General features: G+C 41.6%; 1 protein-coding gene across 1 annotated transcript in view; it reads right to left on the bottom strand.

Moving 5' to 3' along the window:
• Positions 1–621: 621 nt before the first annotated feature.
• Positions 622–14,998, bottom strand: part of LOC124605316 (eukaryotic translation initiation factor 3 subunit A) — a 62,931-nt gene continuing 48,554 nt past the window's right edge. Inside the window, exons 16-18 of the mRNA XM_047136902.1 lie at positions 3,395–3,471; positions 2,479–2,654; positions 622–1,727 (exon numbers count right to left, since the gene is read on the bottom strand). Coding sequence (XP_046992858.1) covers positions 1,645–1,727; positions 2,479–2,654; positions 3,395–3,471 — 336 coding nt within the window. The 3' untranslated portion in view covers positions 622–1,644. The remainder of the gene's footprint in view (positions 1,728–2,478; positions 2,655–3,394; positions 3,472–14,998) is intronic.

Raw genomic sequence — 14,998 nt, 5'->3', positions numbered from 1 at the left:
CTTTCGACACATCCATAACTCCATCACCGCACATCTCCTTCAACTGTCGATGAATTTCAATTGGTTTCACACCACTCAAATTCAGAAAACGAATGATTGCACGCTGTTCAAGTAAGGAAAACGTCGCCATTTTAAGTATTTAAAACAGTTCTCATTCTCGCCGCTGGCGGTAAAATTCCATCTGCCGTACGGTGCTGCCATCTCTGGGACGTATTGACAATGAACGGGGCCTCATTTTAAAACAATGTGCATGTTTCTATCTCTTTCCAGTCTGGAGAAAAAAAAATATCGGAGGCCTTAGAACTTGAATGCACCTCGTATGTTACCTTAACTGAAAAAGGCATGGAGTAACTCACATAAAGCAGTGCTGCAGATACAAGAATGAGCTAAGAAAAGATAACAGACAAGGAAAGGCCATCAATTAACAATTGGCAGAGAGAGCATGCAAACTGGAGGTAAATCAAATAGTGGAGTCAAGTTTGACATCAATATTCATTAGAAATTAGAGTTGCATTTAATACAAAGAATCAGTGACAATTCTCTAGTAAAAAAACAGGGAAAGAGGAAAATATAGATGGGCAGGGTAGTGGTTGACTGAGAGGAATAATGAGTCTACAAATATAATTTTGACTGTGCATTTCCGAACCTTGACATTTATTTCAAGAGCGGAACAATTTGCTTCACAATATTGACTGAACATCAGAATCTGAAAAATATACAACGAAGCCAGGAGGAAAGAGACTTCCACAAAATTAATTCAGCCACATATAGTAAATACAGAAAATTGCTTAATTACAAGTAATATAATGAACATGATTGTTAATCATTGCATACCAACTGATACAGTTATAAAAACACATTGTACCAGACCATAAAACAGAACAAATCTTTATGAAAGCTAATTGGTACTTTAGGCCTATCCACTTTTACTTTAAGGGAAGCAACAATGATAAATAAATGTGACAAAATGAGTATGAACACCTAATGATGAAACAGTCTTGAATTGCTTATATCTGAGCATTGTGAAAAACACACGCCTATGTTGGACAAACTCAGACAATAATTTTATTTATTATTTCATGGTGCAGAGTGGTCTGGTTGAATTAAGTGCAATTTGCAAACAAAATATGTGCAGGATTACAAACTACTGAAATAAAGTAATGAAAAAGTTACATATAAAAACAGTGTAAATAATACACCACAAAGAAAAATAAGCTGACAATCAGCTTTAAGGACAAGCAAAAAAACTGTTCTTAATTAGAAAGAGGGATACATACAGAGAGAGAAATAAAGGCAACCTTTTAGTTAACCTTCCTTTCTGACACCAACAGAGCTAACAGTTATCGCACACTTTATTAGATGTGTATCATTTTATCAGATACAATTACCATATCCAATAGAAATATCAAGTTGTTATAATATACTGTTAAAAATAATTATACTAAACACCCTTCTGAACTCTGGAAGTGCTACTGTGTTTTGCCTTCAAACCTGAAAGCTGCTTTAGTTGAGACAACTTGCAGGAATCTTACATGATCAAACAAGTTTACATTCAATCATGCACAATAACATTTAAGAACACGTCTTGGAGAGAACCAGTCCTCTGTAGTTGGACGTGGCGCTGGAGAGCTATGATCACTAATATTAACGGCGTCCAACCTTTTGCCAATTTCCATCATCTCCATCTTCAACTCCAATGGGTGGAGGCTGTTGTTCACCAGGACGGGCTACAAAAAATTTGAGGACTATGAATTTATGGACAAAGTACTACTTTAAAAAAAAAGCATTTCAATTCTATATGAAATTATCAATACAATCTTTGTAAATAATTAGTAATTTTTTGTCTCCATTATACCCAAATCTTCCAGTCCAGTTTGTGTAAATTACCACTCTCATTTGTTACTAGCATCCACATAATTCCCCTATTGCCTTGACCACCACAATTATGTTTCTGTTGACCTTTCACCTCATTTTACATGTCTCTAAATAAAAAGCAGATATGGTGACAAAATTCAAAGAATCTGAAGTCTCAACACAGAGCATCCATGGAAGTAGTCCCTTCAGCAAAACTAAACCCGGAACAAGTTTGTAACATGTAGATATAAACTGCTGTTAAACAACTAAAAATTGAGGATGAAATAACAATCTATATAATTCATAAAGATGTGCCTGAAATGCAGTAAAAATCTTGAAGCAGGTAACGGATGGAAATGATTTTTTCAAATCACATAGATAAAAAGATGTCAAAAAACTACAACAGCTATCACAGTCTAGGGAATATTACTGACTGCCGTAGTGAAAGACAGTTAAATCATGATGAACACAGGGATACTTTTAACACATTTATTGCAATTTTGAGATTTAAGGAATGACTGAGACACACAGAGAGCTATCATAAATTAATCTTATTTTTCCGAGCTCAAACTTAAGTCAAAATTCCTTTTATCTAGAACATAAGACTGACAGATTTACACTCACGTCTGTTTTCACGCAGTGGATCACCTCTTCTATCAGGACCAGCTGGCGCCCGACGGCCATCTGGCGTGGCAGAAGTTGGCCCACTCCTCAGGTCATTGTCCTTGCTACCACCCGACCGCCAGTCACTCATTGGCATTGTATCTTTCCGAGGGCCAGCAGACAGAGGAAGAGGTCGCCTGAAATAATGCAAAAAAATTGTTTAGTAGAAATACTGTGTGTGAGCTTTGTCTGTGGGAAGTACTTTTATAATTTTCCCCACATAATGTATCACATCTCCAACAGCTCTGACATAACTCTTTCAGTTTAAGTTTCATGGATTCACGTAGCATTTCAATCTTAAATTTTCTCATCAGCTATCCTCCACTATTGATTAGGTGCTCAGTTGAGCAATTTTACCCTTGCTGTTGTCCCATTTTCAGTTGTCTTAAAAATAAACGAAAAATGAGATGCAGGTGTAATTTGTCTTCTCTCTGTGGTTGTTGAACTGAGCACATGCAAAGAGAGGCGCAGTCATGTTTTTGTAACAGTATTGTTTAAATAAATAGTGAATTTTAAAATAGTCTGGTGCTGGCTATGTCAATTAATAACCTAGTCACTGATTTACAGAAGAATGCAAAGAAAAAGTTATTCTAAAAGGAAAGAAGATTTCTGTCGCCTGTCAGTGTACATTACATGAAAATAAATGAATGACGTATCTTGTATTGATTATAATTTATGTTACAGAAAGATACACATAGTTGTTTATAACCATAAAGTTTAGAACGTAATAATTGTGGTAAGATATCTTTGGTCATGAAGTAGAGAAACCGATAAAGCTTCATTTACACACCACAGAGAGATACTATTTATTTAATGAATATTTAATAAAAGTTTAATATATAGTAACACTACAAATTGCAAACCAAAACGCTGCTACCTTGCTGCCGAGCGACGATCATCATCATTGGCCTCTGGTTCAACAGGTCTCTGAGCTGCCCTCCAGCTTCCAGTAGCCTGGAGAAATTGAACACAAATAACAATATGTGCTAAATATTTGCAGCTTCATAGAAACTGAAATCTACTTTAACGTCTATGTAGCACATTTCTTTCATTAAATAGAACCACTTTACGTCTATCACTGAATGGAGTAAAACACTGAAACGAATTGTATAATTCCTACAGAAAAGACTTAAATTCCATTTTTAAAATGTATCGACTGACACATTACAGTAGGGAGTAACGCAGGAAGAGCACGTATTAGGGAGAGGGGCTGGAGCAACAAAATTGCATTTGAAACCTCCAAAGCAACTAAATGTTCAAACCAGCACCTAAAAGGCACCACAAGTCTCTTTGGTAGATGTAATACTGTTTTGATTTGCTTTTAATTGCTTCAAGAAAATTTTAGTACTCCTTCATAACTTTAAAATACAGCACGAATTCTTTGAACGATGGAGATCTACATTTTCTATAGTAGATAGAACTGATGGAAATCAAATTGCTTGACTATTTTCTAGCAGGGGAACATTATGCACAAGACAAGTGAACTAATCGTTACGTTCACTTTTAGTGTACAGCTTCCAAAAAAGTATATGCACAGCAGCATTATAGCAGCGCTGCAGATCTTTGTCCTATTGACAGCTGGCTATCTTTGGAAGGATGGGGGTGTGGGTGTGGAAAAGCACCCCTCAAAATATCAAACTTTATTCTTTCAGAAATCTACATACAACTTTGCCTAATATTTTAACATAAAATAAGAAATCTACATAGATTTTAGATGAAACGCTAGCAAAAACAGTATATATCTGTTTATCACAAAATTCAGAGTGTGAAGCAAAAGTAATGACGAAGATCGTCAAGAAAAGTAATGACTGTGTGCCACTCCCAGTGTTGATCCCCCACCACCACAATTGAAAACTTGCTAGTTAGCTCCTTCCCACACCTCTGTAAGCTGAGTTTTGCTGGCAAATGGTCATGCCTCTTTGGTCTGCGACCTTTCGAAATAGTAGGTGGTGGTTAGTGTTTAACGTCCCGTCGACAACGAGGTCATTAGAGACGGAGCCCAAGCTCGGGTTAGGGAAGGATTGGGAAGGAAATCGGCCGCACCCTTTCAAAGGAACCATCCCGGCATTTGCCTGGAACGATTTAGGGAAATCACGGAAAACCTAAATCAGGATGGTTGGAGACGGGATTGAACCGTCGTCCTCCCGAATGCGAGTCCAGTGTGCTAACCACTGCGCCACCTCGCTCGGTTTTCGAAATAGTGGCACCCATTGAAAATCCCACCATATGTGAGCACACAGCCACAAAATGTTTGGCAAATTGAAATTTATAAACAAACAAAGAAGGTTTATGGTGATAGTGCAATGAACGAGTCTTCAGTGAGGAGATGGTGCATTATGTTTTATCAGAGAAGAATCAGTGTGCACAATGAACATTGGAGTTTAAGGCCATCAGTAATTATGAATGACTTGAAAGCAACTGTGGACAACAAAATTCAGGAAAAGCGGCCTTTTACTTTAAGCACATCACATGAGACTTTCCACAAATTTCACGACTGCTTCTACATAAAATAATGACACTGCATCTTGGCTACAAAAAATGTGTGCATGGTGAGTGCCTAAGATTCTGAAAGATGTTAGTAAGACATGTCAATGTTAGTGATGAATATCTCAACAACAACTTATGTTTCTTACAGAACTACGGAGGGCAAACATCAGTCTATGGAGCAGCATCTTTCGAACTCCCTCACAACAATCAGAAATCTCAACATCAGAAAAGCGATGGCAACAGTTTTCTGGGACTGAAAGGTTTTGATCCACGCGGAGTTCAAACCAAGAGGAGAAACAATGAATTCAAAGGCCTATGGTGAAACTCTCTAATTACTTTGGCATGCCATCCAACACGAGAAACGTGGAACATTGTCAGAAATGCGCGTTTGATTTATGGTGATGTACAGCTTTATGTACCAGCATGAATATAGTGATGACAAAAAAAGGAGGAGAGGGAGAGGGCCAGGGGGGGGGGGGGGTTGTTGGTTTAAAAGGGGGGGGGGAGGGAAGGGACCAAACTGTGAGGTCATTGGTCCCCCGTTCCCAGTAGAACAATTACCCAAGGGAAAGAAGAAAACAAAGAAGACATATGGCACAACAGGAGAAAGGAAGAACCAGAAGAATGATAGGAGGACAACAAACACTACAATGGACAAAACAGGACAAGAAAACCACAGAGAGATGCAAGAAACAGGAGAGGAGATTAAAAACAAGAAAGCAGATTACCATGGCTGGCTGATGATGAGATTAAAAAAACGAAGCCAGCCACACTGCAACACACAAAAAACCTCCAACTTAAAAGCCCTAGGGTGGAGGACACATGGGGACAAAGGAAATGCGCTAAAACTCAGATCAAATGATAAAATCCACCATCACAAATAAAACGTAAAACTAAACCTACTGTTGAGGCATTGTCACCCAACACCAAAGGTAGGGTGCTGGGAAAGTTAAAAGTCTGCCACAGAGCAGCTAAAAGTGGGCAGTCCAGCAAGAGGTGGACAACCATCATTTGGAAGCCACAGCGACACTGAGGTGGGTCCTCACGACGTAGGAGGTAACCATGTGAGAGTCACATTTGGCCAATGCGGATTCCCTGCGAGAAGCCTGCAGGGAAGACTTCCACACACAGACAGCCCCCGCCTGTCAGCATGCCTGGAATTCTGGCATGTCCTGGAGTCCACACAAACACCACTGAATGACTGGACCATTCCAGGGCAGAGATGGGCTCCTGGCTGTTCACTAACAAAGGATGGCGAGGGTAGCACTGGTCAATAGCTTGTAAGCTGCTCAGGGAGTCAGAACAGAGGAGATACAATTCAACAGAACAGGAACGGATGTATTTAAGTGCACAAGATATGGCCACAAGCTCTGCAGTGAATACACTGCAGCCAGCAGGCAAGGAATGCTGTTCAATATGGCCTCTGTGGACATAGGCAAAGACAACATTACCGTCAGCCATCAAGCCATCAGTGTAAACAACTTCAGAGCCCTGGAACACATCAAGAATTGAGAGGAAGCAACAGCGGAGAGCGGTGAAGTTAATGGAGTCCTTAGGGTCATGCAAAAGGTCCAGACAAAGCTTCGGCCGAGGTGTACACCATGGAGGTGTACGTGAATGGACTTCAAGTAGAGGGGAAGGAGTCCAGTTCAGAGAGAAGGGATCGCACGCGAACTGCAATTGTGAGTCCTGACCTGGGCCGCCGATGCGGGAGATGAACTGCCGTGGGTGGCAAGAGGAGACAGTAATACGGATGCTCAGGAGAACTACGAATGTGTGCAACATAACTGGTGAGCAGTTGTGTACATTGGACCCGCAATGGAGAGACTCCGGCATCCAGCAGGACATGTTATCGGACTTGTTCTAGAAGCTCCTGTTGCTAGGTGAATGCCACAGTGGTGCACTGGGTTGAGGAAACACAATGCTGAGGGCGCCGCCGAACCGTAAACCAGACTCCCATAGTCAAGGTGGGATTGAACAAGGGCTATGTAGAGCTGCAGCAGCATAGAGCGATCTGCAACATAGTTGGTGTTGCTCAGGCAGCAGAGGGCATTGAGGGGCTGCCAGCAGTCCTGCTTAAGCTGACAAAGGTGAGGTAGCCAAGTCTTACGACGGCTACACACAACTTTGCGGCTCAAAACTGGAAGCCGTGGGCTAGAGCCCATGACTGCACCTCGTGAATGGCTCCCTGTAGGCACCACTCAGCAACACCAGTACTGGAGGAGCAGTACAAAATGCATAAGTCATCCACATACATAGAAGGGGAGACTGAAGGCCCTACAGCTGCTGCTTGGCCGTTAATGGCCACTAAAAATAGAGACACACACAATACGGAGCCCTACAGAACACCATTCTCCTGGTTAGGCGGAGGGGGAGGGGGGGGGGGGGGGGGGGGGGGACTATGGGAAGCACCAACTTGGACATGGAAAGCACGGAGCGAGAGAAAGTTTTGGATAAAAATCTGGAGTGGGCCCCAGAGAGCCCACTCATACAATGTGGCAAGGATATGATGTCGAAAGGTCGTGTCATATGCTTTACGTAAGTAAAAAAAAAAAGACAGCAATCAGATGTTGGCGTCTTGAAAAGGTTGTTTGGATGGCAGACTCGACGGACACAAGATTATCTGTGGTAGAGTGACCCCTGGCGGAAGCCGCCCTGACTTGGAACCAGTAGGCCACGTGACTGCAGGGTCCAACCCAACCACCAACACACCATATATTCCAGCAGCTTACAGAGAACGTTGGTGAGGCTGATGGGCCCATAGCTATCCACATCAAGAGGATTTTTACTGGGTTTTAGCAACGGAATGATGGTGCTCTCTCACTGCTACAATGGAAAGACGCCATCACACCAGATCTGGTTGAAGATGACGAGGAGATATCACTTGCAGTCAGACGATAGATGTTTAATCATCTGACTGTGGAACCGATCTGGCCCAGGAGCTCTGTCAGGGCAATGTGCAAGGGTGCTGAGGAGCTCCCACTATATAAATGCAGCATTAGACGGTTCACTGTGGCTTGTAGTGAACAAGAGGACTTTCCTTTCTATCCGCTGTTTGAGGGTGCGAAAGGCTGGAGGGGTAGTTCTCCGATGCAGAGGCTCAAGCATAGTGCTCAGCAAAGTGCTCGGCAATCGCATTTGCGTCAGTAGAGAGCACGCCATTGATGTTAATGCCAGGGACAGCGGGTGGGGTCTGGTACCCAAAAAGACATCTGATCTTTGTCCATACTTGGGAAGGTGACACATGACACCCAATGGTCGACGTGTACCTCTCCCAACACTCCCGTTTCCGTCGTTTCATAAGCAAGTGAACACGGACACAGAGCCGTTAAAGGCTATTAGGTGCTCTAGTGATGGGTGCCGCTTACGTCGCTGTAGAGCTTGCCGACCACCAAGGGACTGTCTTTCGCTGGGATCACCCTAAAGAATGAGGGATCGCATTTTCCTCCACAGAAATTATCGTTGTAGTGACCTGCTCAATCACAACATTGATGACACCATGTGGGGGAGATTCAACGGTGACAGCATAGGTGTAGGCTACCCAGTCTGCCTTGCTTAAAGCCCATCTGGGTAGGTGTCCGAGGGCACGATGCCACGGGAGTGACAGGAAGATGGGGAAGTGGATAGATGGCAGGAGTCCTGGGCTGCAAATTAATAAATCAATGGCCGAGTAACTACCATGAGCCACACTGAAATGTGTGGCGACCCCAGTATTTAAGAGGCAGATATTGAGTTGGGACAGCAAATTTTCGAAATCTCTGCCTCGGCCAGTAAGCGCGGTGCCACCCCACAAGGGGGTTATGGGCGTTAAAATCTCCCAAAAGTAGGAAAGGTTTAGGGAGTTGATCAATCAGTGCAGCCAATATGTTCAGGGGTACCACACCATCTGGAGGGAGATATATGTTATTTCCTGCATAGTCCATACCCTGACAGCCACAGCTTCGAGAGGAGTTTGAAGGGGCATAGGTTCACTACACACTGAGTTCAGGGCAAATGCAAACTCCACCTGACAAATTATTATATTCACTATGTTTCTTGTAATATACCCTGTAGCTGCGAAGGGCAGGGGTCCGCATTGCCGGGAGCCATGTTTCCTGGAGAGCAATGCAGAAAGCAGGTCTTTGGGGTCTAATTTTTGGATTTCTCTCACTGATCCTTGGGTTTCTCTGGCTGGGAGAGCTTCACTGATTCGGCAACCGGGACTGACGATGATCGTGAAGCCCTACGACCAGCTGCTATTGGGCATTTCAGTCAGTGGTGGGCATCATCTTTCCCACTAGCAGAAACCTGGGAAGGGGGTGACCCAAGGGACCCCCTCCTAGCAGAGGAGCCAAAGAAGACTTAAGCTTCTCCGGCTGAGAAGTGGGGACTGGTGTCCGCGATGGTTGGGGGGACAGTGCTCCCGAGCTCGGTGGTGCGGGAGCAACAGGGAAGGAAGTGTCTCCCACCAACAAGGGGGCAGGTGTAGTCTTCCGGCTCTGAGAGCCGACTAGAACTCGCGGAACTGATGGGGCTACTATTGTTCTCGAAGCGGCAGTCATAGCCGCAGGGTGTAGCCGCTCAAATTTCCTCTTGGTCAGTCGATCCAGGGTCTTGTATTCCATGATTTTCCTTTCTCGCTGTAAAATCCTGCAGTCTGGTGAGCAAGAGGAATGATGCTCTCTGCAGTTGACACAGATGGGAGGCAGGACACATGGAGTATTGGGATGGGATGGACGTCCACAATCTCGATATGTGATGCTGAAAGTACAGCGGGAAGATATAATGGCCGAACTTCCAGAACTTAAAGCACTGCATTGGGGGAGGGATATATGGCTTGACATTGCAGCGAGGCGAACAATTTAGGATCATACTTTCTTGCGATGTACTGAGAATTGGAACACTTTGAGACTGCTGGTGTTTGATCACCAGCAAGTGATGACGTGGTAAGCTTCATCGTACGTATCCACCCTGATGCCACCCACTCCGACCAGGGGCCCTCCCCACGGGCGCCACCCAGCCGCAGCAAAGGCCACCTGGCAGGATGGCAATTGCTGGGAGTCCCAATGCCCCAGGGTGACGGGCATGTACTCCTTGGCATACGTGGGGAGTTAACGGCGCAGGCATCAGCAGAGCGATCCCTGCGTAGTCAGGGGGCTACAACCAACAGCGTACATGGTGGCCCCACCGCAATGGACTGGCTACCGTGCTGGATATGAGATGCAAAGAATTCCATGGTCCTCATCGGCACAGAAAACAACACTGCATAGTGGGTGGAGGAAAACGCTCCCAGGAAGGTATCCTCACTCAAGAGATGGAGGATGAGAGGGACTGCAATGCCACGACGAGAAAGTGGGCAAAAGATTTCAATGCACGAAGGACACAATGCACCATGTAAGGTGCCCTTTCGCAAATGGCTCACTCTTCGGGAAAATTTTGAAAAATGGAGGTCAAACCCTACAGGAGACAATCACATAAAGGCCAAAAGGTGAGAGACTCCTTTTAGTCGCCTCTTACGAAAGGCAGGAATACCTCGGGCCTATTCTAACCCCCTGGGTAGAAATGGCGGAGAGGGAGAACGGTGGAGAGGGGAGGGAGCATACTGCTACGTAAGAAGTTGATGACTGCGGTTATTTTTCACGAGATATATATAAAAATTGCAGCAGTTTACAAGAAAATGCCTTTTTGCGTGCTGCATAGCAATTTTTCATTTTATTTAAGAACCAAGATGTGTTTCAGCTTTTTTACAAGGCACCTTCAGTTGGTATAATATCCATTATTAGAAAACCATGAAGTTTTCCTTCATGTGGAAAACCAGGCGAAAATTTCCAGTCAGTGGGGTTTCGTAACATAAGTATTTCAATCTTGCTTTGTGCAAGAACAATGCATTGGCCACAAATACAAATTTTTCATTAACAAAATCTAAGCTCAGGGCTGAATGTTGTTGTTGCTGAAATGATATGTCACAAAATCACAGTTATTATAGAACACGTGGAGATGTTCAACCAATTTTAAACAGGTTTGCTTTGTTTCAAACAGTGAATTGAACACTTTACTGACACCCATTGAAGATTCCTTGTTATAACAACTAAACGTGTCTGCGCACACAGGAAATGGAAATTTCATGTACAGCAAGCAAAAGGGTGTTTGTCTGTAATCTACCTACATTTTTATACTCATATATTTAACGGATATGACACTTTCTAGTCATCATTCTGCAATCGTGTAATCATACAATAATGTAACACGTATTATATTCCATTTGTCCACATTTAAAAAGAGCTGCCACTCATCATCAGGTACTGTAGAAATTTGATCAAGGTCATTCTGCATTTTTCTTACAAACTTCCAACAATGACACTTTCCAGTTGACAACAGCAATTTCAGCTAACAATGTGATAAAACCACTGACACTATCGGATAACTCACTTATGTCTACAAGAGCACTACAGATCCTATTATGCTTATTTTGAGTACACATGCCTATTTCCTTATTTTTTGTTTAACTTCTGATGTCCATTATGATGTACTGGGTTTTGTTAATTAAAATTTTACTGAGCCAGTTGCATATCAACCAAGATACTTCATACGATAATCTGGGGTATCAGTGGACAATGTTACACAATGTCAAATGCCTAAAAAAATGGTATCTACTTATCTTATTCACCTGCATCTACTGTTTTCTTTTTTTTCTTTTTCTGGGGGGTGGGGACAAAATTTTTTTAAGAAAACTTACTTCAGACTTTTACTGTCAAAATGAAGTATTAGGTATAAGAATGGGATGAGAGAAAATTGAGCGTGTATACAGAAAGGGCATTTGTTTTTTTACTTTTGTCACGTAAGTGGAACAAAAGAGAAATTGGTAATGGTATAAAGTCCTGTCTTACAAATACTGAACGGTGACCAGTGGAATATACATAGACTTCAAGTGGTAAATTCAAGTGTTTTCTTTTTAATATATATTGTTGATAGTTTTGTATTTCACAGCTAATACTGCACAACATAATTAGCAACTCCTAACTTTTTTCAACATTTTTAGTGGAGAACTGGTTGTCACAGATGGAAATCATATTTTCTTATTGCACTGGAAAGTCTGTGAAGCTAAGACTAACAGCACTTCAATATTTTGTAGCTGGCTCAATCTCTGCACCCACAACCCACATAGTCTTCCATTTTGGGCACTTCAAAGTCACTTTTTCACTAATTAATCTTCCGTAAATTGTTTTCTGGTCCATTGTTTCTATATTTTGTTATATTTGAGAGAACTCAGTAAGATTATATCTTTTCACTAATATAAAAATGTTGTCTTGTTCAGGGAAGATCATTCATAAATTTAAATCAATACCAATGAAAAATGGCCAATGCATTGACAAAAATTATCTAAGCACTCAGGAAAGATTGTGTAGCAAGCCATCCTTCAAAGACCTTAATTGAAAATCAGGTGTTCACAACTAGGGATTCCATTTCTTCACATTACATGGAGGGGAAAGAAAATAATTGGTTTCTTTTATTTTTAAATGAGACTACAATATTTTCTCGCAGCAACACAGTAAAATGGAATGGAAATTAAGAGTAGAATGCAATTACCTGCAACAATTGTGTAGCTACTTACGGGACTTATTCATTCCTCCTAGCAAATGTCCACTTGTATACATAGAGAGGTACACTTGTCAAGACATACACAAACTAAATCATGATTCGATCAAGATCAATCCTAATTGCTCTGGAAAATAGTGTCAATTTTTCGTCGCTTTCTCATGTTATAATGTTGGTGGCTGATACTATTATTACTGGATACATTTTGTTCTGTGTAGCACAAGGGACCATACAACAACAATTAGTAGTTTAATGCACTGAAGTATAAAATATTCAAAAACAATAATCAAAAGTTTGGTAAATGGTCGCTCAAATGAGAGTACTGCATTATTCGGTGTATTTAGCTATTATCAAAGATGAAGCAAAAACTGTGTAACCCACAGTTTACTGTGAAACAGGAGGAATACTTTTTTGCTGAGATACATAGATTAAGATAATGTACAGGGTGTATACGTGGACAAGGAAAAAAAATTCCCAGATTATTCCCGGATATTCCGTTTAAAAAATATACTTTTTCTCGGGCAAAAATACACTTTATCCATGCTAAGTGACATTAGGTTTTCTGTAGATTTTTCCTTTGGAACTGTACAACTTATCACTGCTGTGAAAGGTTAACGTTTTATACACTAGCAAAGAACTCCCCGGAAAAAAAGAAATGGGGGAGAGAAGTTTTGGAGAGACTTTTGATGAAAAAAAAGGGAGAGAAGTTTTGGAAAGACCTTTGATGTGTAGCAACACATACGCTGCATATTTTCGTATTACGAAAGTATAAATTCGAATTGCACCAAACACAGCACGTTAGTTTCCGGAGCGTTGAAATTGAGATTGCTATGTCCTTTTGTAAGCCAATCATATCTCATGCCACGTGATCTTGCCAGCCGACGACAGCAGATATTCAGAGCATAGGACACGTGATGCAGTCAGCCAATATCAAGATCACTGTTACACAGCGCGAACACACAAAGAGGAAAAGTTAATGGTTTACATTAATATACATAGTATAGCCACAAGAACAGCTAAGCTTTCACATATAATATAGGTCTCGATGAATAATAAGCTACAAGAGAAGCTAAGCTTTCACATGCAATACTGTTCTATATTGCGTGTAAGATACATCACACAAATGTGCCAGTAAATTTAAAATAATGACATAAATGTCTGGTCTTCTAGGCTCGAAATTCTTGTAAGTGACTGGTCCTCAAAGTGTTCAATTTTAAACACACTGTGATTCAAGAAATTCATCCCACTTTCTCACACATAATCATATTGCGTAAAAAGAAATTTACTTTGCAAGTAACACTTTTCGAACTACCGTTCGCAATACTATCCCGAGTCTGTTAGAAATGGATTCGATTTAGCAGTTGCCAGAGAGCGCCAGAATACAGGCCTTACTGTGCGTGCGAAGCTACAGTGGTGTAGGAAGCCCGAATGTTCGTATGTCTAAAGCACTACAGGAGCTTACATTACGCCATAAAAGAAACAGGACATCAGAGGATACTCTGAAAGTATTGGAATTTCGTAAACCACACTAAAATCCATAATTCGGCTTGAAGTGCACATTGGTTTTTCCAGATTCACAATGAAGTAGGTCCCATCTGATATTAAGCTTTTCAGTGTGGTTTTTGGGATATAAATTTTCTTGTAGTACAACTTCATTGTTCTACAAGGCGATTAATGCTTGACTGCTAATAATTTGGGAATAAAATAAAATCAGAAAACAAACTAATAATATATTTTTGCCCTTCATAATTATGTGAATGTATTATAATTCACTCAATAACTCCCGGCCCAGAAATCCGTTTCGTTTTCATTTGACGTGGGAGATGTAAACGAAGAGAAAATAGCGAAATCACTTAACGCAAACAGGGGTTAGGCGGAGACTAACCCCCTCCTCACTACAACTCAGAGAACTCTGCGCATTCGCGAATCTGGCAGCTGTGGTGCGCGAGAAAAATTTTTCTCATTTGCATTTGGCTGCTTTCTGCTACTGCCGATACAGATAACAGCCACACTTCAAGCAGTGGGAAGTAAATCAGTAAATGATGCACAGTGTGGCACATAATTAAAGAAATTATTCTTGAGGTCTTTGGTGAAAATGTTTGTGCTGCAGAGAGGATATAATGACTGGTGTAGTGGTGAAAGTGTCTGTGAATCTTTTTCTCTAAACAAACTCCCATCAAAATTGAGTCTACTGTTGGAGCAGCAGAACTTTGCAAATGTATGTGAATGAGAAATGTGCGACATTAATAAATTCAGCAAGGCATGCTCAAAACTACTGGGTACAGCGCAGTGTATCTGTGAAGTATAAAATCTCTTAACAGCAGAATGGAAAGAAATAGCATTCTCTTTGAACTTCAGAAGCCATCGCTACCTGCTGGCCAAATTTGGCATGTGGCTACACAATAGATAAATTGCAACA

This window comes from Schistocerca americana, chromosome 3 (genome assembly GCF_021461395.2).
Source record: "Schistocerca americana isolate TAMUIC-IGC-003095 chromosome 3, iqSchAmer2.1, whole genome shotgun sequence".
In the NCBI taxonomy this organism is placed as follows: domain Eukaryota; kingdom Metazoa; phylum Arthropoda; class Insecta; order Orthoptera; family Acrididae; genus Schistocerca; species Schistocerca americana.
This window is presented reverse-complemented; position numbering and strand designations above follow the sequence as displayed.